Source organism: Glycine max, chromosome 9 (assembly GCF_000004515.6).
Source record: "Glycine max cultivar Williams 82 chromosome 9, Glycine_max_v4.0, whole genome shotgun sequence".
NCBI lineage: Eukaryota > Viridiplantae > Streptophyta > Magnoliopsida > Fabales > Fabaceae > Glycine > Glycine max.
In genome coordinates, this window is record NC_038245.2 from 40,207,959 (window position 1) to 40,235,922 (window position 27,964).

Consider the following 27,964-nt stretch of genomic DNA (forward strand, 5'->3'; position numbering starts at 1 on the left):
ATACATAAAAATAAATATAGATATGATAAGTGATATGATGAGTTAAAAAATATATATATATAAAAATAAAATATGTTGATGAAATATTTATTTAATCTCGTTAAGAAAGATATTAAATTTTAATCTTGTGAAGAAAAATAAAAATATAATTAAAAGAAAAAAATATCATCATAAAAATATTTAATTAAGTATTTTAATAAAAATTATTTATCGATAAAGTTGATGAATATTTCATATTAATAATATTATAACAAAAAAATTAGCTGACCGGGAGGGTGGATGACAAAGAAGAGGCCAATAAAGATGGAGAAGAATCAGATTGTGAGAGTTAAGTGTATGGATTTTTTTTTGACATTTTTCTCAAAAGTTAAACGATGATAATTTACTTTAGAAGAGATAAAAAAAATACATTTTAACGTAGGAAGTATAAGTATAATAAGTCCTGAGCATAGAGTGTAATTTGTTCTTACATAAGACCAGTTGAAAGAAAGACACTTCATATATTTATCTTTATTTTCTTTTTTTTTCAAAAGAAAAAAAATGAAAAAATAGTGATAATATTGTTTTAGGAAAAAATAGTAACATCTACATTTTGAAAGTTTATAAAAAAAAAATCGTTATATATATTAAAAGATAATTTAAAAATAATAGTTATAGATAAACATATATGCAATACAATACCGAAATACTGTATTAGTTTAATCTATTTCTAATATTATAAAAATGTTCAATAAATATTTTCCCTTATTGTAAATTATTTTACATTTCTAATCAATAAAATATTATATTTTATATGACTTCAAAAAAAATTATTATAAAAAATCAATAAACTTACCATGATAATGAAAACTGAAAATTTTAAAAAATGATTCGATTAAACGATAAAAGATCTTCCGAGCGGAGAGAATGATCTTCCTAAAGATCAACGTTGATTCCGTTCACGTATACTGCTTGGAACTCAAAGGATGAATCTATCATATATTTAACTGTCACGTAGCTTTCATTGTATTGAATCCTTAAAACTCCATCAAACACTTAAATCACAAACACAACAAGAAGCTTGTTAGTTCCGTTCCGTTCTCTAGTTACTCATTAATTTCCTTACAGTCACAATGTCATTGTCCAACACTATGCTCTCTCCCATTCTCACTCTCTTTCCATTCACAAGTTTCCTCCATTTCTTCTTTCTCATTCACAATCTTGATGGTGCCATTCTCTTATTCAATCGCATGCTATTTCTCTTTCTAGGAAAATGGAATTCAGGGGTATATTTTGCTCATTCAATCATTCCATTTCTTTATTCTCGTAGTAAAAAGTTATTGACTCAGTGACTCTCATACCGTAATCTAAGAAATATGAACTTTATTTCTGATTCTGTCTATACTGTATAGGTTGTATATTTTGCTCATATAATTTAGATTTCAACTCTGCCTTTAAAAGAAGAATATATATCGGGTACATTTTCTCTAAAAATCATCTGAGCTGTGTGAAATGAAATATTCTGTGTAAGTCTGGCTGTAACATATGAAATCTTGTTTACCAAAGTTCTTTCCTCTCTTGAGAGTTAAGAGTTATTTTCATTCCTTATAAATTCATTACTTATTGTAGACATAAAATAAAGGAGAAGGCTCTTTGCATTATAAGCAAAGCACTACTAATAAAATGTTAACCGTTGGAAAAAATTTTCTACACAACAAAATTATCACACGTTCAAGAAATCTTAGATGGAACACATTATAAAATTTGTATTTCTTGGCTCTATATATAAAGCTAAATAACAATACAAAATTTAAATATTATCATATTCTAATCTTTTAAAAAAGGAAACAAATCCCTAAAATAAGTTAAACAAATTAATAAAATATTTAAATCTAGATAAAATTCTAAAGATTTGAAATTAACATAACAAATTCCTAAAAATATCTCCTTGAATTTTCACAAGTTCCATTTATTTTGAAATTTGAATTGCTCTCCAACAGTAACATTTGCTTGTTGTTTAATTTTTAAAGGAATTGTGCATGGTAATTACAAGCAATTCAGGTGATTATACAACCTATGAGTTAAATGATTGATCTAATTTTGAGGTATCAACACAATTTTTACGTTTCTTCCTGTATCTCCATGCAACCTGGATTCGAACTGCTGCCAAGGATCTCCAGTAAGGTGATTCATACCTGACATAATAAAATGATAAAAAATGATTATGTTAGAGCCATGCACATGAAAAACGAAAGTTGGTGTATTACTAGTGAGAATCTCAAACTTGTAAACTATATACTAGGGGCTATTCTTTCCATTTTTTTTCTTTCTAGAGAGGTGAAGGAGGAATTTGGATAAAAAGTGTCCTATCAGATATCAACCATTTATTTGCATATCTAATATTCAGAGTTTGTCTCAATTTGGTATTGCTCTCGCTGCCCGCACCGAAACAACGCTTTATCCCTAGATGTCTAGTTAACTGCTGCGTATCAACGCATTTTGGAGAGAATTAGCTAGCTCTGGGTTCAAGTTATATGAACTATGATAATAATTAAGGATAGTTTCTCTTGATGAAAATGGAGCATACAGAAACTTAGACGAGTAAAAAATATAATGGAAGCATTGTTTAGGAACGAGATGAATGATTTTCATTCTAGTAAAGACAAAAGATGGTCAACATTATGTTAAACCATGAATGACTTAAGAGTACGTTTGGATAGAGGATTTTAACTAAGAAAAATAATTTATCAGAAAATTTATATTTCTGTAATTTAGAATTCATTGTTTAGATGTTCTTTATGAAGAATTTAAAATTTTGGAATTTTAAAACAGAATTTTAAACAATTAAAAATCTGAAATTTCAATTTCTTTCTAAAAGGTGAGAAATTAAAATTCTCTTATTACCTTCTGAGCTCCTAAAATATCATTCGAGTGTGAGCATAGAAGAACATATATAACTAGCACACCAATTATATTTTTTCTTTTTTTTTCTTCATTCATTTTTTTCATCCTCATAATTTTAATTTTTTTGTCCAAACACAAAATTTTGAAAATAAAAAAATTTCAATTAAAATATTTAAAATTCTTAGAATTTAAAATTTCTTCGTCCAAAGAGATTCTTCCTTATAACAGATACAACAAAACAAAGAAATGAATGACCTTAGGGATCCTTGAACACGAAGATTCCGCAAGAATCTCATGAATCGGGTTGTGACTTCTTCAAGATCTTCAGCTCGGATTGAAAAAGCCTCCACATTTGTTAAGCACTTTACTGTCCTGTTGCTAAGCCACCTCTGTCCTGGAAGCCTTACTCTTTTACCATCTGCAATTGAAACAAATATTAATGACTTGTACTGTTTCTCATTTCCAAGTAAAGTGTGGTTAACAATCATGTTGCCATTATACTAAGTATTGCTATACCTTTGCTTACAGAAGAATGTTCAAGATACCATGTCAGAAGTTCTTCACCACAAGCATCTCCTTCAGACAAGCTAACTCCAATTCCATTTTCTCCAATGCTCTCCAATTTTCCACGCACAATAAAGATCATCTTCTCTACTAGACTACCTTGACTCAAAATTATACTTCCTTTGATGTATGTCTTCTGTCTCAATCTTTCACAAATGGAATCTAAGAAAGGCTCATCCATCAGGGTGAAAATTCGGACCTAGCAACATTTTAGATCATCTTCTCTATTATGCATACAAATAGATACTCAGTAAAAGAGTAAATTATCATTTGGATCTTGATGTATCATTTTATAGGTTTGACCATGAAGTTGCATAAAGCTTTGCCTTCAAAATTGATTTTACCTTTAAGTTCCATTCATTTCTAGTATGTCACGTATAGAGTGGAAAGGCCTAAGGAATATAGAATTTTAAATGAGGCATAGTTGCTTTGACTTTGTACTTCACCCAATGTGAACCACAATTATACTCATAGTAATCGCGATGAATTTTGTAATTATAATAAGGATAAAATATATTTTTAATTTCTGTATTTTTTATGAAAATTGATCTTAGTTCTTGAACTTTAACTTTGATCAATTTGGTCCCTGAACTTTGATAAATTTTAGGGACAAAAATCATTACTTTTATAAAATCCAAGGATCAAATTGATTAAAGTTAAAATATGGGGACCAATATAAATTTTTATGAAAAGTACAAAGGCTAAAAACCTATTTTATCCTGATAATAAAAAAATCATTATGCCACAAGTATTCTAGTTCATACTTTCTTTACAAATTTGAAGAGATGGCGTCGTATCTCTCTCTGGAGATCTCCTGGCAAATTCTCCATTAGCATTTCTTCATTCACTCCCTTGGTTGCAGCCCAATTATACCGTTCAGCCTGTCGTACTTTCCTGCATAATAGACATAATATCTATCACTCATACATTAATTGTGGTCCTTAATTTAATAATTTCCTGTGACATAGAACCTAAATAAAGATGTAAAATTGTACAAACACTCTTTTCTTAACATTACTATATGCAGAAATATTTTATGAAAATGAATGCTAAGATTTGGAGGCACAATAAAAATATTTGTTGGGCCGTTGGGCCTCCTTAGAATAAAATAAAAATAAAAATAAAAATATTTGTGTCTTTACCTAACAGTTTAATCTTTTGGAATACCTGGTTCATCATAGTTCTAATTTTAATGTACACAAATAATTTTAAATAAGTTTAGAAATGAGTAGTATAAGAATAAATAAGTTAATCCGTACTATTATTACATAAACAGACCAATAAGATGTCACCTTACCAATAAGATCTTTTCACGAATATGGAGCCTACTGATGTTAATAATAAACACACCTCAGAAACATGGCAAGAAGTGTTTCAAAATTATCTTTGAATTCACTTTAAAAACTAAAGTCTCCAGAAGTTGTAACATAACTGAGTCTCTGATTATAAAACAGCAACTGTCTCCTTGTAACAGTAAATTGTTCATTTACATTGGAAGGAAAAGTTGTAGTATGGAGTTAACAAGCAATGACTTGAATAAATTAACATATACCTCTCTCACTAGGTATATCAATGTGATTTGTTAGAAGAATCAGAACATTTTGTACCTTCTTATATCTTCTGGTAAGCGACGATGGCTCATCCATTGCTCAACATCGCGGCCTCTAAGTTGCATTTCTAGCCTTCTGTAAGTGATAAGGAGGAAAATATATCAAGTGCATTATAGTCAGTAATTCACTATCAAACTTCAATAAGATATTAAAACTTGCAGCAGTAGATAAATTAAGCTGAGTAAGAAAGGGCAAAAGTTCCCTACATAGAATTAACATGATATAGTATTCAAGGAGGACCTCTTCCTAGTCCTATTTAAATAACTGAGTCCAAAATAATGGCAACATGAATTGCATAGCAAGCAGGTGTAGTGTAACTTAAGAGGTATGATGATATTATGCAATTACAGCTTATAGTTTGAAACAATTTCACTCATAGGATGGCTATCATTCATCTGTCTGCATCATTTCTAAATTTTAACCTCAAAAGTTTCTCTGAAAAGAAGTTGATTAAAGTGAAACAGATGAAAAAGAGATACGCACAGCATGCAAGAGCAGTTTGTTCTACCTCCGTCCAAGACCTTGGAGAAAGTTATGTATGTTTCCAACAAGAACCGCAAAAAGCAAGAGTCCCAATCCTATGATGGCCATTGTAAACAGGACTTCCCCCCAAAAATAGCTCGGGGTTAAACTACCAGCCAGAGTACTGATTTGCTGCATTAAAAATCACAAAGTGTTAGAAAGTCTCACACATCGCCTGCCTTAATTCTCGGGATCCAACTTATGTATGTGTTGGGCAACTTCACTTAATGCAAATTGGTTTTAAGCTGAAATCTAACACAAAGGTATAATGCTATAATTGAAAGGATATCAAATCATTCATGTGCTGTCACTGAAGGCTCCTCACTATGGGAAGGTATTGGATTTGAGTCATTGTAGTACCCTTGCATATGCACAAACCAAATTTACATAATTACTACAGAAGGAACAAATAAAGAATAAGAATGAGGTGCATACCTGGAATCCCCAAAATAGTGAATAAATATATTTGTTAGCCACACTAGTTTCTATAGTAAGAGGTACACCATTGACATAGATCCCATAACGGAAACCACTAGAGGAGGGATTCAAACAAGCAATGGCATCTGAATTGTTGCTCCACAGAGATGATGTTTGGTCTGAATAGTTGTTTCTGGTATGACCATGTCTTCCACAATCAATGACTGTCATGCATCTATCAATATCAGAATTACCGCAGGCATCTCGCAGGCATTGATTAACCCTCTAGAAGGAAGTCGTAGGAAAAGAGAAAAGTAAGTTAATATTAACCTCTGTTTACTGAACCAAATTCCTGATTCTAATTAGACCACTCATTTTTAAAGAATCCAAGACTATGATAGGTGAATTTTTACTATCAATATTAATAAATTAATTAGAAGGATTAATTTTTTTTAGCATGTACTGATATCATACTCACAAGACAGTAACACTTCATTTTGCCTATACCATGTACTACCACATGGAAATCAGATTAATTCATGAGTCTAGTAATATTTCTTTTGTTTTTTTAGCATATTCTGTGAAGGGTACAGAGAAGGATATTTAAGCAAATAATGAAATTTAGCGAGGAATAAATTTATTCCTTTTTTTTCCTGCTTTTGAAAAATATTTCACAGAATAAAAATATCAAAAAACTCGTTTGATGGATTTTGTATTAAAAGCTTGAGGAAGATATAGCAGTGGTTTGAAGTGAGAGTAGGGAATTCAAGAAAATACAATTAAAAAAAACCTAAAGTATGTTCTCCATTTTCTACTCTAATCATGGACAACATGTTTTCAAAACAAACAAACAAAAATTGACAACCCAAACAAATTATGTTTCATTTTAATTTAAACAACAACAAAAAATCAAACATTCCCTTCTCATTTTTTAGAAAAATAAGCTTCAAATGTTGTTTTGACTCACCTGTAGACCAAAGAGGTACCAACAAGATCCAACAACATGGCTAGCAAGCATGTAAATGAGAAGATTTATAATGAAATTTGCCCAAGCTGACTCAAATATAAATCCTGTTGGAGATTGTCCAATTAGCAGAGGCAGAATCCTGAATAATTTGGGAATATACTGCACAAGGATCACTGCACGCAGAAGATTCTTAGCATAGTTTGCTCCTGATGTCCCCAAGTGTTTTGGTAGGACCAAAAATATCATTATCTGCACATATTTCACCAAGAATATCATAATAAGGAGTTTGATGAACATATAATAAACCCATAGATAATTAATTTTTTCACAGGATAAAAACATTTTCTTTCCCCTGCCACCTATTTGTGCTCAAGCAAATGATCATGTCCACTGACAATATGTTCGTCAGAATGACACACCAAAAGGTGCAATCAGAGCAATTGATTTCAAACTTGAACGTGATGAAACAGAAGAAGCAATTCATTAAGATAAAGATAGAAACAAGACAACAAAAGAGGGATACATACAGGAATGGAGAGAGAAAATATTATTTTGCAACTTCAACACAAATAGGAAGGAGAAGTTTCATTCTTTTTTGTATGTTTCATGAAGGTTGTTTGGTATTTTTCAGCATTTTCCTAAAAGTTATTTATGTATGTAGCAGCTTAAGATTTTGAAATTTAAACAATTGGCTCTTAACTGTAATAAAAGTATATCCTATCATAAAAGAACCTAACAACAGATTTTCTCGTATGCATCTTATTAATTTTTCACAAGTACATCAGAAATAAATAGATCTCAATAAACAAGATAAGAAAAAAAAACTTTAAACTGAATCTCTAGCATGTCAAAAAATAAAATTCAATTAATCCTAATTGAAAACCTTATAATGGAAACATCAAGGATTTTGATGTTTTACATTGTATCGGAGATGAAAGAACAGAAAATTTAATTGTTATCACAAAAGCTGACTACACACAGTTAGACACACCCACTTAGAGGGACCGTATCCAGTGAGAGTGAGACGTGGAAGAAGTTAATCATGGCCATGCAACTATACGTGGATACTCAAGATTTTCTTTTTTTCTTTTTTACTTGAATCTATTTCTTACTATCTATTTTGGTATTTTGGTTGTATAGTCAAGGTTAACTCTTCTCAATTGATATGCTTCCTATACATGGAAAGTTATATACAAATCTGATGATTTCCAAGAAATGGAAAGAAAATATCAAAAGTTTTGTACTCAACTCTAAGGCTTGTATCATAATTCACATTAGGAACCTGTCAATATGTAAAAATGGATACCAGAAATACCTAGTCACAATGAGAAAACATAGTTACAGAAAAAGAAAAAAGAAGATAATGAAGAAAGGGAGACATGAAGAAATTTACCTGAGGAAGAGGAAATACAACAAACAAGTCAAAAAGAAAATAACCCTTCAAGTAATGAAGAGCAATTTTCTTGGGATGATCAACTAAATCTCCAGCACCAACCACTGTTGACTCAGGAGAAACATAGGCCAGCCTAAACTGCAAAGAGGCAACTTGATAGAGTTATTAAGCTTTAAATTATGAAAAAACAGCAAACTAGACCTAAAAGCTCAACAACCATATTCAAGATTCAGGACACATTAACTAATAACTCCTCTGTTTCTTTTATTTTCCTTATAATTTTGTCAACTGTTAGATAGAAGGAAAGTTAGACAAACATAGGTACAAACATGCTACAATATAATATTAATAAGGTAGAATTCCAGCTTATTTATCATTTAAGTCAAATAATCATTTCCACTTTTTTCTCAGTCTAATTTATATAATGTAGTTGACACCATATGGCTTACAATGACAAATAATACTCTTTGAAGAAAAAGAAAAAAAAGGCTCTAGGTTTCTATATTGGAAGAAAAAATCACCTACAACTGATAGATTATAATTTATATGAAATAATTGTTTCAATGAAATGGTTAATTTTAGATTACGGAAGGGAAACTCAGCAAGAATCAAGATTCATGACACACACACACAAAATGGGTTAGTGAAGAGGAAAAAGGAAATAATTGAACCGTATTACTCAAATTATGTGCACTATGGCCAAAATTACAGCTACATAAATAACTAATAAACTACAATAAGTATTTTTGTATTATCCACCAGATGAGTAAGTAAATCACCGTAACTTTCCTATTGTATATACAATGTGCTTTCTTGTTTCACTTTTTCTGGTTTGAGTATGATTATTTTCTTCGGTGTGCATATTAATAATATACTTGTGATGGAAAGGTTAGGAGCTCTAGACAGAAGTCTCATGATTTATAGACACATACCAATCCATATACACATATTCCTTGTACACCACATCTATTAAAAATGTCTATATGTGTTCATTCAAAAATCAAAGAAATCTAACAAACAAGTATTTGTGGTCTGAGAACAAACCTAAAACCTGAATTATGTTGCTAGAAAATTCTTCTGAAACATAATTATTAGAATATTTACCTTCTAAAACCAGTAAACTGAATAATAAAAACTTTCTTTTGAAGAAGGAGCTTGATTGTATTTTCCAAGCTAACAATATGGCACCATTCTTTTAATATATTATATATATGTATTTGCACACTTTTTGGAAAGGTAGTTACAGAGAAATTACCTGGAGAAGAATGTTCAAGAAATATATAACATCATTCATGGTTCTTACTACAACAAGTACTTTTGTCATGTCCCAGTCGATAGATATACATTTACCACCCTGCACACAATGAATGGGAAAAATGTAGAGTAAATTTGCAAAAACAGTAACAGGGAAATATCAGTATCTAATAATTTATAACTTGCATGATTTTTGCAATTAAATAAAAGGAAAAGAATCATACCTTTTGCACATAGATTAAGAAAAAAAATAATGGATCCACAAAAATTGCCACCATGCAAAAAATGGCCAAAAATTTGTTCCATTGTTGTACAACTTTTGAGTGAGGATTTATAACTCCAGGAACATATGAAGAGAAGAAAGACATAATTTTTCTCCCCAAACCCTTGGCATCCCCATAAAGAGCATTGTGGAAGTGAAACTGTAAACATTCAAATCATGAACAAAAATACGCTTCATTAAGTTAAAGTGATAGCCAAGTATACAAAAGGAAATGGAAAAAGGTCACATTAAAAGATCAAGAATGATGATAAAGTAAAGTTTGTCATAGTGGCCTTCAGTAAATGAGTTTGAATAAACAAGGAGACAACTTGAAAACTTTTAAAAACACGTTGCTTATCTAAGTAATGATTCTTATAAGAATTGCCACGCCAATTGCTCCAAAGGTGAAACTGCATAAGAATTGGTTCTTAAATTTAAGAATCCCATAAGCAACTCCCATTGGAGATTCCGTAACAAAATGAAAACTATGGTACTTGAGGTTGCAATAAGATTAATTGTAATTTATGAAAGATTGAATTTTCTATAGTAGTTATTTTCATAATAGATCAAAATTATATAGCAATCAAGCTTCAGATGCTTAAGCTAAGTAGGGCTTTAAGATACTAAACCCAGAATCTTTTCTCATGAATATAGTTATAAGTTTATAGCAATTGAAACAGACTATTTTTCATAGAAATACCATTCAACATCTTGATGTCTAATAATAAATATGATTAAACACGATATGCAGAATTGAAGAAAGCCGCAAATGTATCAAATCATAGTTATGCATAAACATGAAAATTGTTGGCAACTAGGGAAGCACATAAGTACATTAATTCAATAAACGTTCCCTAAACTTCTCTAATTATGCACTATATATTTAAAGTGAACTTCAAAATTTGGAAGTCCATGATTTCTATTAAAGTTAAAAAGAAATAATAGTTTATTACCTGGGGATCAAAGACAGTGGAAGCTTTTGAAAATCTTTGCAGAGAGGCCCTGAAGTAAGTGGGGCAAGTAGTACAATAAGGATCATTACACATTCCCAGTAGCCCAGATCTCAGCAAGTGTTCATTCTTTCTATCATAGTTGTTATTCCAATGATTTTCATCTTTCCTGTCAAGAGTAGAAATTTTTTCTGTCTTGCTCTCCACTACTTTGTTTCCTTTCACAAATATACTCTGATGCAATAGATTTTCAGTTCCATTGGTAGCAGATAGTGAACCATTCACATGCATTATGGGGGATTTTCTCACACTAGGAAGTGGACCAGTATGTCCCACAAGACTAGTTTCTCTCTCATATGGCTCCATGGAGACCATAGGAATAGAAATTGATGCACTTTTTGTCCTTGATATCACTTTCCCAAATCTAGAATTCTCAAGTTCATCATGTTGTGCATGTGTTTCTGATGGCGCTGGCTCCCCATGTTTTTCAAAATTAGCCACTTTTCCTTGTTGATTCTGAAGTTTTTAATTAAATTAACAAATTATTCATTACATATGTTTCTATACCATATCAATTTTAAAATAAAACACTTTAATGTAAAATGAACTTGAAAGATGAGAAAGTATACCATAAAACAACCAATATTACTAAATAGCCAGTGCTGTATGAAAAGTCAGAGATTATAGCATATGGAACAATGCATCATAAGGAAGATCCAAACTGTCATGCGGCTGAGAGTCAATACAATGACACATTTCTCTCTATGATGGAAATTTCGAATAACATAAACAATTAAGAAATTGTTCTGAGTAACAAGTGTGACTAGTGAAGATGTCTTACATTGAGTAGGAATGAGCAAGTTGAAAAACATATAAGTGAGAAGGACTCATATGCCTAAATGCCTTAAGGTTTTGGGATGAATTTAGTGTCAAGTTCACGTAAGATCGATGTGCTTTACCCCCCTTTATTCCTAGCAGAATTGAAACTTGGAAGAAATCAAAAGACATCCAATTGACCAGAGCTAATAATGAAATCATGAAAAACATACAAAAACATCTGTACATCCTTCATGTCATGGCTCCTTCCACATGCATCAGTAACTTGTATTCGAATTAAGTTAACACATTGCAACATGATGAAAAGGCTACGAACCATAAGAATTAGCACAGCAATACTCAAAAGCACTTTTCCCACTAAATGGAGTAGGTTACATGCATGAGTTAAATGATGCCATTGTGTGTTTTGTCCAAAACCATTTCTTTGGAGACTTCATTTGATTCTAGATTACTAATGATTTTATTTAGAATCTTTTTCTTAGTCTATCTATACCTCTAGTTATTGGCCTATTGTGCTATCCTCCATATGCATGAATAAGTAGCAATAACTAAGAAAAACAACAGAGAAAATAAACACAGAAAGAGTAATTAGTAAGACCTGACTGAGGAGAAATTCCCAGTGGAAGACCAAACCAACTTATTTTTACTCAATCAGTCATGCATGTTAAAGCATGCATTATTGTGAGCTTGTTGATTATGGGATAAGTGGAGAGGTGTATGTGTAAATATCAACAAAGTGAGAAAGATAGAGCTTTAAATTAATGTGAAGGAAACAAAATCAGTTATGACTTTTATGGCAAGGACGGAGCAAGAAACACCTCTGTTGGTTGCTCCACCTTGTTATGAACGAAACGGCAACAAAACTTATTAGTTAGATATTATATATGTTGTGTGTTATATTGGTACAAAGTATTCATAGTTACTAATATGTTAGGTGGGTATATTTCTTCTAACATTTTATTTAATACTTAAGATGATTGATAGAACCTTAATCAATTGATTAAGAAATGTGTCAATATTAGTTTTTAATGTTTATTTATTATAAAACTCGTCAAAACTTTAAATTTCATCCTTCTAGTAAAAGTTTGTAGAGTTAAATGTTTTTGTTCCTGAAAATTTTAATCCCTCGAAAGTGAATTGTTTCATTTATGAAAATGCCTTAGATATGGTCCTTGGGTTGCTAATTATAAAAAAAATTATATACCTTTAATTTCTTGTTTATGGAAATGAAGATTATATATGATATATTTTCATAAATAAGAGACTTAAAAGGAGATCATTTATTTTTTATGGACTAAAAGTAAATATTGTATTATCTACTTGCATTAAAAAACAATTAACTAAAGCTTTTAATTCAATTACATATTATTTCTTTAAAATTCATTCCCATTATATGTGGTTGTATTAATATTGTGAAATTGGTATTAAATTATTGTAAAATCTAATCACCAAATTGAAAAATGATGTCACGTATATATAAATATATAAAAAATATTTAGTTTTTATATGTTTCATTTACTTTTTTTTAATTTGAACTATTCAGTGTGTTATACACCTTATTGTGGTATGATGATGATACCCTTATTTTATTCAATTTTATTTTCTATTTAAACATTTTTTATTCATGCTTGCTCGGCCTATTTAATTTTCTCTTTTGGAATTTGGAGGAATATTCAATATATTTTAGAATTAAATTTTCAAAAACTCATAAATATACTCATCTTATTTAGTCAGAAGTAATTTCGAAATAACAGTTAAAAAAAGTATCCCAATAAAAAATGGTAGAAAAAGCAATTACCAAACACGAAAATAAAAAAGATCCTAAACTAAATAGATACAACTAAGCATAGTAATAGACACATTAAAGAACTGAAAATGTTTTCCGTATTTTATTTTACTTTTCAACATTTCTTATTCATAGTTAGTAGCTTGATTTATGTAGAATTACATTCTTATCTTAAAATTAAATTCAAACCTCTTTAAGTAAAATATTGAGTTTTGTAAATAAAAAAATATAATTAATATGAGAGTATTACCACCCACCCCAATAAAAATGCCCAGACAATTTTTTTGACAAATATTAAATGATACACGATTTGAAATTGATTTTGAGTATAAAATAACTGTATTGTGAGAAAAATATTTAATCATGCATAGTCATTATGTTTGGCGAAAATTCATTACTCATTTTATTAGAAACTATTTGATATCATGGTAAAAAAAAAAAAAAGGCATCAGCAAAGTGACGACACATATATACTAAATCAGAAAACAAACTGTCACAAGAAAACAAGAGGCCTTTCTTCATGGATTATGACGGCAACTCGGATCTTAAGGAACCTAGAAGAAAAAGTAATGAAAAAAAAAATCTTAGAACAGTAATTGATCTTCTATTCCTTTTGTTGTTCTTTTATTTTATTTTTCTAGTGAATTCCTTTTGTTGTTCTGAAACAACTCAGAAAGAAACAAAAATATGAGGAAATTAAGTAGAAAGCCGCTTGTTAAAAAAAAAAAATTAGTAGAAAGCCTTGTGCCATGTACAAGGATACTTGATGGTCGATTGCCAAAGTACAGGAAGTTTGGAAGAGGAGAGAGAAATATATATTTTATTTTTAAAAAATATATATTAAATTATTATATTATTCTTAAAATAAATGAAGTGAAATAAAGAAATTAATTGTGTTTTTTTCATTTTTTTATGCATGCTTCTAATACACTTCTACTAAAAATAAGTGTAATTATATTAACAATCCCTATATAATATAATGTTTTAAAAACATTATTTATTAAGTTAAGAAATTGTATTATATATATATATATTAAAAGAATAAAAAAAAACATTAGACCTAAACGACTCAAAGTATAACAAACTCATTCTCAACATTGGGTCTATTTATAAAACCTGAACATGTTAAAATTGCTTTCGGATTGGTGAGATAAAGCAAGTCATTTGTTAGCCCGTTCAATTTAGTTTTTGAATACGGAATATCATTGAATATATTTCAAAATTAAAATTTAAAAAGAAACAACGCCTTACTGATTGATCACATTATTCAATCAAGAGAAATTTTATAATAACAATCAAATTAAAAAAAAAAACTCAAAAGACAACCACCAAACACAAAAATACACAGACCCAACAACATTCTACACTCACAAATATTTAAAAGAAAAATAGCAGAAACTAAGAAAGGCAGAGACACTTTCTAGAGAAGAAAGGGAAGCGTATGGGTGGTGGCAAACAATCATGGAATAAAGGAATATCAAAATTGAAATGCAATACCAATGTTGTTACCTCTTTCATCTTCACAGAGACCTAAGAGAGTTCTTCTTCATTTTTTTTTTCCCTTTACACTTTCAAAATCTCAAATGTGTGTTAAAATATCATGAGAAAAGAAAAAGGTGGGGAAACTTACAAAAGTTGCGTATTCTGTTTCCTGTGTTGCGAAGTGGAAAGTATCTTGTTTTTGTTCCTCAGCAAAACGCGTTCCTTGTACTTGTATTGTGTGTTGTGTTCCCAACTTCCAAGTGTGCTACCACAAGTGCTTCTAAAGTCAAAAGAAAACAATAAAGACAAAACAAAAAAGTTGATCAACGTTTGCCTTTGTTTCAGGGAATGTTATAAAGAAATTCGGACCAAGAGGTAAAGAAGAAATAAGCCATATAGACCAAATAGTGTTAAGGAAAAATTAAAGTCAATTAAAGATTGTTTTAATTACTCTGACTTTGGAAAAGATATAATCATTTAATTACTCTTTTCTTTCACGTGTAAGATTTTGGTACATGAACAAACAAAAATATAATTAATAATATTGTAAATTTTATGGAAATTATTGTGGTTAACAATATTGTATCGGTTGAAAGTGATATGTGAGATTAATCCCCAAACATAATACTCTTAAGCCGGAATTGGATTATGTGCAATTATGCAGTCACACATCTAGTCCTTAAATGAAGGTTAAACAATTCATATTTTGGATGTATATTTTAAGTCTAACCTATGAGTTAAAATATGATTCGGCTTGATCTTCATTCAACGATAAACATTAACTGGCTGTGTGGATGCGTCAAAATTCTGACAGGAGAGAATTTGGGTACCTCTCAAGCCTTGGTAGCAGAATATCCTCCGTTCCTAATCAAAGGGTGAGGCCCCATTTGCAAAATCTCCTTTTCCTTTGAAACAGCAATTCCTTTCCACTCCTAATCAACAATTTACCATAAAGGTCTAAGAACATTGATAAATGATTGATTTTTTTAGAGGTTTGATTTTCTAATTGTACGTTTAGAGAAGATTTTGTTGGAAGAAACAAAATTTATTTTAATTATTTTCACGTCTTGAGGATTAGTCTCAGTTATGGAGATACATTACTTCAAAAATAATAATTTAATTGATTACAAATGATAGTATTATATTTTTTTAAACTAAAATTGATTTATATTAATTAAGAAAATTAGTTAATATCATTTAATTTTATTAATTTCCTTTAAAAAGAATCATTTTTCCTAAACTAGCTTTTATTAAAATTTGATATCTAAAATAAAAAAGAATTTCATTAGACTTTGGGCATAACTCAACTATGACAAGTCTTACTTCTGTTCCTTTTCAGTTGTATGCAGATACTTTTATGACATCTATGTTAGATAAGTAAGGATGCTTGTGTTAGTCTTATTGTTTTTGTTATGCATCTATTAACTTTAGTACTTTACATGTTAGCATTATTTTATACCTACATGGTTGAGAGTGGTACAACTCTGTAGCATAAATCATCAGTGTAGCTGCCAGTTATTAGTCTTCTTTCTTGTTGCTAATCAATCTTTCTCGATGCTGAGATTGATGCAACATATACAAAGCCTTCCAACCAGAGCAATCTTTTTAGCACTTAGCAGACCCCCCATTAAAAAGGTGCGTGCTAGGAGGAATAAGAGCAGGCACAAAGGGAATTGTATTGGGTTGGTTTCTGTTATGCTCGAATTGAGGTCTGTTGAACTTGTTAATAGCTGTACTGTATTAACAAGAGATTTCAACCAATAAGAGAGAGAGTTCAATAGAGTATGTCAGAGGGTGTGTTGTTAGCATTTCCTGTATTAACAATTAGTTAGTTAGCTAGAGATCCTAAACTGAATCATAAGAGATCACTGGGAAAAATGACAGGGTATAAATAGGAGTAGAGGTTTGTTTTTTAAAGAGTTAGATTGGATTTGTAGTAGTTTTTTTTTTTTAATCAGCAAAAATTTGGAGCGAAGAGGTTTGTTTTTATAATCAGCAAAAAATTGGAGGTTGAAGGATACTCAGGACTGTAGGATTTCCTAGAGTTGTGAGACACACCTATCTGCAGTTATTGTTTTCCATCTTCTGTTTTGAATCTGCAAGCATATTAATTCGGATTCAGGGAGAAAAGTGAGATTCAAGAAAAGTCTCAATTCTTTTCTTTCTCTCATTTGATTCCTGTTAAATTTCATGGTTGTTTCTGGCTAGATATCCAATTCTCATTTTTTTTAATTAGTTTCTTGATCTTGATGCTTAATGCATGTTTTTTAGTTGAACGTTGATTTTTTGGCTCTCTCTCCCCACAAGAGGGTGCAAGTGTGCTTGCTAAAACTGTGCTGTCCAGGATAAAAATGGGAAGATGCATAGGGGCAGGAGAAAAGGGGAAAAAGATACACTTAAAGATAACAGCTATTGTTTATTTATTTTACTATTTTTGTACTTTTTGTATTATTAATTTTTAATGTATTTTTGTATCTTTTTATTTTATATTATTACCACATCCCAAGACCACTGCCATTTCCGTGATTAAAAAAAAAAAAAAGACATGTCACCTATTTGGTTATTTGTTTGTTGTGACATGTACATGCCTATTTGGACTTGAGCAAAGCAACAATATTCATTTTTTTTCCTTTCATTTAGTGATCTTGGCTCTAATCCTCTCTTAACATTATTGGCAGCTTTGAGGTTTTTTATTTTTTATTTTTTATTTACAAGATGAATTGAAACCTGTTGAAGTTATAAGCAAAGTGACACCGAGAAAAAAATAATATATACAATGACAATGTAAAGGTTTTTTTTTAATTAACGTGTTACAATGATAAATTTATTAATTTTTATAATAAAAGTCATTAAAAATTATTTTTAATTCGTGAATAATATAAAAACTTTTTACACTAAGAAAGCATGATTATTATTAGACTATTTACTTTTAGAAGGAACATTTGTACATGGAAATAAGTGAAACTATCGAAGATATTTTGTAATTGTACAACCTATGACAAAGTGTAGCAAATAATAAGATATTACAGTACAACCTATGACATCAATGTTTGATTTGATTGCGAGGTATTAGCACGACTTAGACGCTTCTTCCTGTATCTCCATGCAACTTGAATACGGTTTGCTGCAAGGGATCTCCAATAAGGTGATACATTCCTAACATAATACAATTATCAAATCATTATGTTAGAGCCATGGTTTTGAAAACAGAAATAATGCATAAAAAATCATACATGCAACATGCATTTCAAGGTCATTTTCCCGCCAAGGAAAAAGGATAGATTTGGTTATGTGCAATGTTGACAAGTCGAGAATAATAGAAATACAAATACAACTGACATTCATTTTTGTAAGTTGAAACAAACCCAAATACAGGGAGGAAATGAAATGAAATACCTTAGTGCTCCTAGAACATGAGGGTTCCGCAAGAATCTTGTGAAAAGAATTGTGAGTTCCTCAAGGTCTGCAGCGTGCAGTGAAAATGCCTCCACATTTGTTAAGCATCTTATTGTCCTGTTGCTCAGAAACCTCTGCCCTTGAACCCTTAATTTTTTACCATCTGCAAGAGTCAGAAAACACATTCGTAAACCATGTTTTCTCATTTTGTAGCGAGGCCAAGTTGCTTATAATTGCAACTTCTGCCAAACTCCAATTTAGCAGGCATGTTATCATTGTATCAAGTATTGCTATACCTGTGCTTACGGAAGAATGCTCAAGATACCATGTCAGAAGTTCTTCACCACAAGCATCCCCTTCAGATAAGGGAACTATAGTTCCATCATCTCCAAAGCTCTCCAATTTCCCACGTACAACAAAGACCATCTTCTCTACAAGACCACCCTGACTCAAAACTTTACTTCCTTTGATGTACGTCTTTTGTTTTAGTCTCTCACAAATGGCATCTAAGATAGGCTCATCCATCAGGGAAAAGATTCGAACCTGCAGTTTTTAGATCCTCAGAAAATTAGATTATCTTAACAGAACTTACGGGATTGTTGATATGCTTTGGCTTTTGACAAGTCGCTGTTTGATTCCATGATGAATATGCATAAAGCTTTGTCATTCAACTTCTAGTTAATTCTAGGTGGTTACAGGAAGACAAACACCTAAAGAAAAACAGAATTTTGAAAGAACACCATGGCTGAGAATAGATTTCAAAGTTCACCTAACATCTGAAGACTAAATTCCACATAAACAATTAATCATAACATTTTTTTTTAATTATTACTAATCATTTATGCCACAAATTTTCTAGGGCATACTTTTTTAACAAATTTGAAGAGATGACGTCTTATGTCTGTCTGGAGATCTTCTGGCAAATTCTCCAGAAGTATTTCTTCATTCACTCCCCTTGTTGCTGCCCAACTATATCGTTCAGCCTGACGTACTCTCCTACATGGAATATAATATTTATCAGTTGTACATAGAACCTACATAGTGATTAAATGGTGTTAGTTATTAAAGAAAACTCTAATATGCAAACAGTAACTATGTCTCATTTTCACATTAAATTGCTCATGTACTTTTTCAAGAAAAGGAGTTGTAGGAAGAGGTGGGGAGTTAACAAGCAATGAATTGAATCAACCATTAGACATAACTTTTTGAAAATGTGGGTGTCATGATTTTGAAAAGAATGAGAAAATCTCCTATACCTTCTTAGATCTTCGGGTAAGCGACGATGGCTCATCCATTGCTCAACATCACGACCTCTAAGTTGCATTTCTAGCCTCCTGTAAGTGTGATGGAAAAAAAATATATCAAGCCCATTATGACCCTTACAGAAAAGAAGGATATCTGAATGTTGGGTCATAGAGTTACACGTGTTTTGTTTGTAATTATATATTAGAGTAGAAAGGGAATTATTAGTCATAAATACAAATCAAATCCCTGATTAATGACTATCATACAAATATTAACATATATATATTCTAATATAACCATGTGTAAAATATGTTATTTCACCACCCCTCCCCACCCCAAGATATGTCAACTGTGCTAAGCTTGTTACAAATATATTCAACCTGAGAACACGTAAGAGACTTAGTGAACATATCAGTCAGTTGATCACTAGTTAACAATTGTGATTTCTCTGGAAAGCTATTTTCTCTAAAAAAGTGACAATTGATCTACGTGTTTGGTCCTCTAATGGAAGACCGAGCTTGATGCAATATGGAGTGCAACTAGATTGTTGTAGATAAGCTTCATCCCTTGGATGCCCACAATTTTATTTGTTGCATTGGAGTAGTTTCCTAAGCCACGTAAGCTCACACACAATTGTTTGCCATAGCACGATATTCAACTTTTGCAATGGATCTAACAACTAGGTCTTGCTTGTTGCTCCTCCATGAGATTTGATTTTCTCCAACAAGAACACAATATTCGGAAGTAAATCTTTTTTCTGAGGGTGACCTGGTCCAGTTAGCATCAGAGTAACAAGTGATCTTTGTCCTCATATATGCATACCCAACAATCCCTATGAATGTCACAAGGGGCATTTAGAAACTAATTCACCACACTGGCAACAAAGGTGATGCTGCATCTACTGACAATGAGAAAAATAAGTTTTCCTACCAGACACCAATACCTTGTGTCTTTCCATGACTCTCGCAAACCTAGAAGAAGCTTGACATTACAATCCATAGGAGTATCACAAGGACGACAGCCAAGCATACTAATCTCTTCAAAGATGTCCAATGCATACTTAGATTGAGTAATAACATACCAAAATGTGACTAGGCTACCTCAATTCTCAAGAAATATTTAGGGGGTTGCTCCATGTAAACTTTTCCCAACAAATCATGGAGAGAATGTGAATGACGCAATTGACAAACAAGGCGAGAGCCAGTGGTAGTTAATTCAGGGGGTTGCTCCATGTAAACTTTTCCCAACAAATCATGTAAGAAGGCATTTTGAATGTCCAATTGATGGAGATACCAATGATAAATGGCAGTTATGGCATGAAAAGGGAAAACCCAAGTGATTTTAGCCACAAGGGAAAAGGTATCCACATAGTCAAGATCAAAGATCTACGTATATCCTTTAACTACCACGTGGGTTTTTAAAATAACCAGCATTGTCAACTGCTGATGCCAGGGAATTAAAACTAACAGTTTGATACAGTTACACTTAAAAGAATGGATGACATCCAGCCATCTGCATTATTTTTAAATTTTTAAATGAAAGGAATAGTAAAGAGAATTTTATTTCATGGGAAATAGATTATTTTAGTGTGTTTTATTCAGCTTATTTTGAAGAAACAAATGCTTATTTTTCTACCATTTTGAGAAAGCTTGAGGGGAAAAAAATTATTATTATCCATTTCCAAACATGCATGAAGAGCAACATTATCATCAACAATCAAGGGGTACAACAAGTGAAATCAAAAAGTTCTACCTGCGTCCAAGAGCCTGAAGAAAGTTTTGTATGTTTCCAATGAGAAGTGCAAAAAGCAAGAGTCCCAATCCTATGATGGCCATTGTAAAAAGTACTTCCCACTCAAAATAGCTTGGGGTTTGATTACCAGCCAGAGTACTGATTTGCTATCAAAGATCACAAAGGTATAATTGTTAAGGGATATCATATTAAAAACCACTATTTAGAAGTGTTTGAGCTTCTTAGATCTCAACACACAAATAGATCAATTGATCTTAGAGGAATTAATCCTGACACACATATATCGATCTTACACACAGATAGTAGTAGCTTCATAGATAGACACACACAGACTGACATATATCAGATGAGAGTGTCAGAGATTAGAGGAAATAATCTAGAAAGGTCAATATTAGTTCATCTCATGCTCTCACTTGATATGTGGCCCCTATATATATGAATGTTAATTATTAAGCTTATTTGAATCTTCATAGATGTACACAATTAATACTGAAGAAACAAAAAAGAAAAGAAGGAAACACATACCTGGAAGCCCCAAAACAGTGCAAATACATATTTTTTGACCACCCTAGTTTCTATAGTAAGTGGTACAGCATGTACATAGATCCCATATGGAAAAGCACCAGAACTGGAATCCAAACAAGCAGTGGCATTTACATTTTTGTTCCACAGTTCTGACTGGTCAGATGCACGGTCACTGCCACAATCAATAAATGCTGAGCATCCAGTAATATTAGAATGTTGGCAGGCCTTTCGCAAGCATTGATTAACCCTCTGGAAGAAGGAAGAGGATTGAAAAAGAGAAAGTTAATAATCTAATACTACCCATCATTTACAGAATCAAATTCCTGATTCTAATTGAACAGGTCATCTAGATCCAGGGAAACATAACAATTCTGATAATTGAATTTCATGATCAATATTACAAAAGAATTAGAAGGATTAAACTGCTTATATTAAAACTTTCCAAGGTCCACCTCATGGCATCCAATTTTTTCTGAGAACACACTACTATCATAGTTTATTTTGCTTATGATTCTTGTAACATATTATCATATTATATACAACCAAATTAAAATCAGAAGCATTCAAGTGAATCAAGTAATATTTCTTCTGCTTTTTCATTTTTCACTGTGCAAGGTATTTATCCTCCTTTTTAATGCAACATGAGAACTTGAAGCAAATTATAAAATTTAGTGAGGAAGATATTTTGTATTTTTTGAAAATGGAAGCTTCAAATATCATTTTTACTCACCTGCAGACCAAAGAGGTACCAGCCAGAACCAACAACATGGCCAGATAGCATAAAAAAAAGAAGATTTATAATGAAATTTGCCCAGGCTGACTCAAATATGAATCCTGTAGGAGACTGACCAATTAGCAGAGGCAGAAACCTGAATAATCTGGGAAAATACTGCAAAAGGATTGCTGCACGCAGAAGATTTTTAGCAAAATTTGCTCCTGATATTCCCATGTACTTTCGTAGGACAAATGATATCATTATCTGCAAATATTTCATCACACATGTCATGACAAGGAATTTGAAGAGTACACAATAAATCATTAGTCTTTTTCACAAATCGAAAACCCTTTCCTTCCCCTGCTGCCTGCTTGATCTCAAGTATATGTTCATGTTCATCGTCCACAGACTATTAATTCATCAGACACAATGAAAGGTTCAATCCTTGTGGTTCATTTCTATTTGAAAAAGCTGATATAGAACACTAAGCAGTTTATAAAGATAAAGATAGAAAAATGACAACAAAAATCTTCAGAGTTCTAATTGTAACAAGGTAATTGGTTGGTAACAAGGTACCATAGCCTTTATGACTAATTGTAGAAGACAGATCCCCAATTCTCTCATGTTCTAAATTAATTTCAAATTGATTACAAAATAAGTGGGCCTTTGGCATTTGTATGCTTCAAGGAGAAAGAGTTTTTGCATGCAGAGTTTGTGAGAGATGAAAACTATTTATGTGAAGGCACTTGACAATAGCAACTACAATAGTCCTATTATAGAAAACTTAATAGCTCATCACAAGAACTCCTTATTTATTTTGAATAAGAATATCACAACTAAAAACTGATATTTTGAAAGAAACAACAAAAAACTCAACTTCATATGGCAACATCAAAGACCTCCTTATTTTCTAGTAAATCAAAGATACAAAGCCACTGAAAATTCAACTGAACAGATATCACACAATATGAGTAGAGAGAAAATACCGATAAGCATTCATGTTCAATTGTAAGACTGGTACGTCTCATAATTCACATCATAAACTTTGTGCTTTGTGGCACATAAAAGTGAATACCCAAAATACTAAGTTACGATGAGCAAACTCAGCCAAGGAAATTATATAAAGAAAGTTTCCACAAAGCAAAAAAGGGAGATGGTAAGAAGTTTACCTGAGGTAGAGGCAATACAACAAATAGGTCAATGAAAAAAAAACCCTTCAGATAATTAAGAGCAATTTTCTTGGGATGATCAACTAAATCTCCAGCACCTACTACCCTTGACTCAGGAGAAACATAAGCCAACCTAAACTGTAAAGAAGCAAAAAAGACTTAAAAAATCAAAAAAACTTATTTAAGATTCAGGATACATGCACTTTTCTTTTCCTTTTGACCTGAACTAATTGTATAAAAACAAATTAAGACATACACAAATACACTGAGATGCAGAAATATATTATCAATAATGTTGAAGTCCAGCATTCCACATCATCCGAGTCAATTAATCATTTCATTCTTATCTTCCAGTTTGCTAAACATTGCAAATTGCTAAGAAATTTAATGTTACTAACTAAATTAACCAACTTTCTTACAGGGTGTGAATTAGTTAAAAGAGTCTTATATTTAGGGACGGAAGTAGTATTTATGTATGATCCAACAGCAAACCTAAACCCTGTTATTCTGTAGCTAAGAAATTCTTTTGAAATATATTTGTCAGTATATTTACCTTCTCAAAACCAGAAAAATTGAATAATAAAAACTTGTTGACAAGGAAGGACTTTCTAATTTAAGGTAACATCATTATATAATTTAAGGTAACATCATTATATTAATATATAGGTTAGCATAAGGGAATGGGGGACTTTCTAAAAAGGTAGTTACTGAGAAATTACCTGTACAAGAATGTTAAAGAAATATATCAAATCATTAATGCTTCTAAATAAAACAAGTGTTGTTGTCATTGTCCAATTGATAGCAATACATTTATCATCCTGCACATAATGAATGGTAAAAATGTAAAATTGCAAAAAATAATAGCAGGGAAAGACTAGCTCCCATACCTAGGAAGATTTAATTGAATAAAAGGAAAATAATCACACCTTCTTCACATAGATTAAGAAAAAAAATAATGGATCAACAAAAATTGCCACCAAGCAAAAAATGGCCAAAATCTTGTTCCATTGTTGTACAAATTTTGCATGAGGATTCATAACTCCAGGAACATATGAAGAGAAGAAGGAATAAAGTTTTCTTCCAAAACCCTTGGCATCCCCATAAAGATTATTGTGGAACTGCAAACATTCAAAAACATGAACAAAAGTGCACTTGATTACGTGAAAGTGACAGAAGAAAAATGTCTACAAAAGGAAATTGAAAAGGTCGCAAGATCAAGTATAAGGATACAGAAAAGTTTGTATAGTAGCCTTCAGAATGTAAGTGTTGCATAAATAATGAAAAAAAAACTGAAATTGTTTATTGACAATACTTCTATTGCCTCTATAGTGGACAATGATATCAACAAAAGGAACAACGTAAATAGTTCATCTTGAAGACTTGAATTCAGTTTTTTTTTTAATTTTAAGAGAGTGATCTATTTTAATGTACATGTACCTAAACAATGTAAAAAGCCTTTGTAATTTTAAAGCAAGGCAAAGAGGTCCATCTCCAAATATGGAATAAACTAAACTAATGGAAAGCAAATTCGCAATATTTGAAAAATATACGGACTTTTTAAAAAGAATTTGAAATATAGGGAATAAATAGAGCTTGACTAAAACAATAGTGATCAAATTAATAATTTAAACAAATAAAGGTCTATGTGATCAATGTTATGTATTGAATTACATTTGATATATTCCCCTATTTTATTTCAAGTTTTTTCCTATCTTCTTTGCATATTGTCAATATATTTTTCAAATCAAGGTCAAAATAACAGAAAAATTCTACAAGAAATATATATCCAGTAGGAAATGCTAGTTCACATGATCAGAGTGGTGCCTTCAACTTAGAGAACATAAGTTATTTCCTAGAAATCAGTTTCCTTCTTTTCAAACAGTATTTTTTCTTTAAAAAAATAATAAACATGTAGGAGCATCTAACCTGTTTAGAATCCCATATTCACAGTAGAAAAGCATAGTCAAATTAGTGTTTAAAAAATTTAGGAATTAAGTTACAGACTGCACATTAAACAATGTATAGTTTTAATTTTTTTTAGATTTTCCGAATTTTCTACAACATTGGCTACTTCTGATAGACCAAAATTACATAGCAGGAAAACTTTAAAACCTTGAAGCTAAATAGGGTCTTAGGACAATAAATCCACAATCTTTTATCTTGAATATAGATGTAAGTAAATAGCAATTGAAACAGAGAGCTTCTCATAGAAATATCCTTCTGATAGACCAAAAGCCATCACTATATTACTTGGAAAATATATTCATTGTATTGATTGATAATAACTGAACATAAAAGTGAAGCTGTGCATAAATATGAAAATTAAATGCTACTTAAGAACACAAAGTTACAGCATAATTCAATCAAATGTCTATAAATTATTAGATTAGTAAAATCATCTACATGAACTCCAGACTATGGTCAGAATAAAGATGATTGTACAGTGCAAAATCACATCTGTAAAATGATTTTTTTGGCTATGCAGCACATAATTAAAGTCAAGTTCAAAACATAGAATTCAACGTTCTCTTGAATTTAAGGAGAAACAAAAGTCTATTTTTGGAAGAAAAGCACCTTGGGATCAAATATAGCTGAAGTTCTCCGGGCTTTTGGCTGAGAAGCCTTGAAATAAGTGGGGCAAGTAGTACAATAAGGATCATTACACATTCCAAGTTGCCCAGACCTCATTAAGTGCTCATTCTTTCTATTGTAGTCGTTATCCCAATGATTTTCATCTGTGCCATTGAAAGTAGAAAACTTTTCTGTCTTGCTCTCCACTACTTTGGTTCGTGTCGCAACTATATTCTGTCGTGAAAGATTTCCAGTTCCATTGGTAGCATACAGTGGACCACTCATCTGCACAAAGGGGGTTTTTCTCACACTACGAAGTGGACCAGTATGTCCCACAAGACTAGTTTCTTTCTCATATGATTCCAAGGAGGCCATAGGAATAGAAATTGAAGCACTTTGTGTCCTAGATACAAGCCTTCGGAAATTAGAATCCACAACTTCATCAGATAGTTGAGCATGTGTTTCTGACAGCATTGGCACCTCATCTTTTTCAAAATGAGCCATGTTTCCTAGATGATTCTCCAATTTTTATGAAACTAGCAAAACATCAATGTATACATTTCTGCACCATATCATCAATTTTAAAGCAAAACAATCCAATTTAGCTCGCAACTTGAAAAGAGAAAGCATAATTTTTTGTTAAAACAAACAGTAAATGAAAAGCCAAAGACTATATTTGTTCCCAAGTGACAGTCAAATGGAACTCAATGCATCCTCATGAGGAAGATCACTGTTCTCAAATGGCTGAGAGTCCAATTTGGCTATGCGGCATGTAACTGTTGAAAATCAGAATTAATATTTTGATTCCAGTATTAATTACAGTTTATATAGGGATATTATCTTTTTTTCTCGTTAAAATAAGGATATTATCTTTGATTTATAGGAAACAGAATATTCTTCTATTTATGTATAATTAATGCAATTATCCCATATAAACACGCATCTTCCGATTGACTGCTTGTGTTCAAACTTGAAATTTAACAAATAATAACCAAATTATAAACAATATGAAGCACTATAAACTATGATAGTGAAGAATTGCAACCGGGGTTATGAATCAGTTGAAGAATTCCAGTATAATGCAATGACTAATGAGCCTAAGTTATAAGAAAAAAATGCCATGAACAAGGAACAATAATAAAGAGAAGCAAGAGAGAAAACAAACCCAGAAGGAGCAAGAGAGTGAAAACCCCACCAAGAATTCAAGTTGAAGAATGCATTTTTGAGAGCTTGGTGATCATGGTGGAAAGTGAAGTTGAGTTGAGAAGATAAATAAAATGAAGTGTGAGAAAGAAGTATATATAAATACCAACAAGGCAACAACCTCGTGAGAGAGAATTGAAATTGTGCAGAGGGAAAACTTTTTTTAGTTTTTGACTAAGTCACTTGTGTGAGAGAATTGAAATTGTCAGTGGGTGTCGTATGTTTTACCTTGAACATACAAGAGCAGACATAAAACCTCTGTGTGTATGTTCATGTTTTAATTAATTCTTTTATTTTCGAGCAAAAAAAAATATGATAAATTTATTTCTCCATTAACTTTCCTTCCTTATCATTAATGAAAAATATATGTGACATATTTAAGTATAAATTTGTCGATATTTTACACATTTATAAATAAAAATAAATATTTACTTAAAATATAATTTAATTTTTATCTTTTC

At 31.2% G+C, this 27,964-nt stretch overlaps 2 protein-coding genes across 6 annotated transcripts; both read right to left on the reverse strand.

Annotated features, from left to right (window-relative positions):
- Positions 1 to 1,920: 1,920 nt before the first annotated feature.
- LOC112997782 (probable cyclic nucleotide-gated ion channel 20, chloroplastic) lies at positions 1,921 to 15,191 on the reverse strand. 2 transcript variants are annotated; one of them, XM_026123791.2, is made up of 13 exons: positions 14,955 to 15,191; positions 10,826 to 11,338; positions 9,835 to 10,032; positions 9,612 to 9,710; positions 8,357 to 8,494; positions 6,964 to 7,212; positions 6,015 to 6,281; positions 5,566 to 5,711; positions 5,055 to 5,132; positions 4,212 to 4,341; positions 3,400 to 3,646; positions 3,139 to 3,301; positions 1,921 to 2,174 (listed from the first exon to the last, which is right to left on the reverse strand). In XM_026123791.2, exons 1-13 carry the CDS (start codon positions 14,961 to 14,963, stop codon positions 2,054 to 2,056), a joined length of 2,358 nt encoding a protein of 785 aa, XP_025979576.1. In that variant the 5' UTR covers positions 14,964 to 15,191; the 3' UTR covers positions 1,921 to 2,053. The 2 variants fall into 2 exon arrangements, with proteins under 2 accessions (XP_025979576.1, XP_040860911.1); XM_041004977.1 differs by lacking the exon at positions 14,955 to 15,191 and adding an exon at positions 11,664 to 11,950.
- Positions 15,192 to 17,813: 2,622 nt separating this feature from the next.
- Positions 17,814 to 27,736, reverse strand: LOC100794895 (probable cyclic nucleotide-gated ion channel 20, chloroplastic). 4 transcript variants are annotated; one of them, XM_026123793.2, is made up of 13 exons: positions 27,466 to 27,736; positions 26,304 to 26,862; positions 24,656 to 24,847; positions 24,449 to 24,547; positions 23,730 to 23,867; positions 22,576 to 22,824; positions 21,846 to 22,094; positions 21,321 to 21,466; positions 19,580 to 19,657; positions 19,190 to 19,319; positions 18,620 to 18,866; positions 18,324 to 18,486; positions 17,814 to 18,083 (listed from the first exon to the last, which is right to left on the reverse strand). In XM_026123793.2, the coding sequence occupies exons 2-13, from the start codon at positions 26,802 to 26,804 to the stop codon at positions 17,963 to 17,965; spliced, it is 2,313 nt and encodes a 770-aa protein (XP_025979578.1). In that variant the 5' UTR covers positions 26,805 to 26,862; positions 27,466 to 27,736; the 3' UTR covers positions 17,814 to 17,962. The 4 variants fall into 4 exon arrangements, with proteins under 4 accessions (XP_025979578.1, XP_025979581.1, XP_025979580.1 ...); XM_026123796.2 differs by lacking the exon at positions 24,656 to 24,847; XM_026123795.2 differs by lacking the exon at positions 23,730 to 23,867.
- Positions 27,737 to 27,964: the final 228 nt, after the last annotated feature.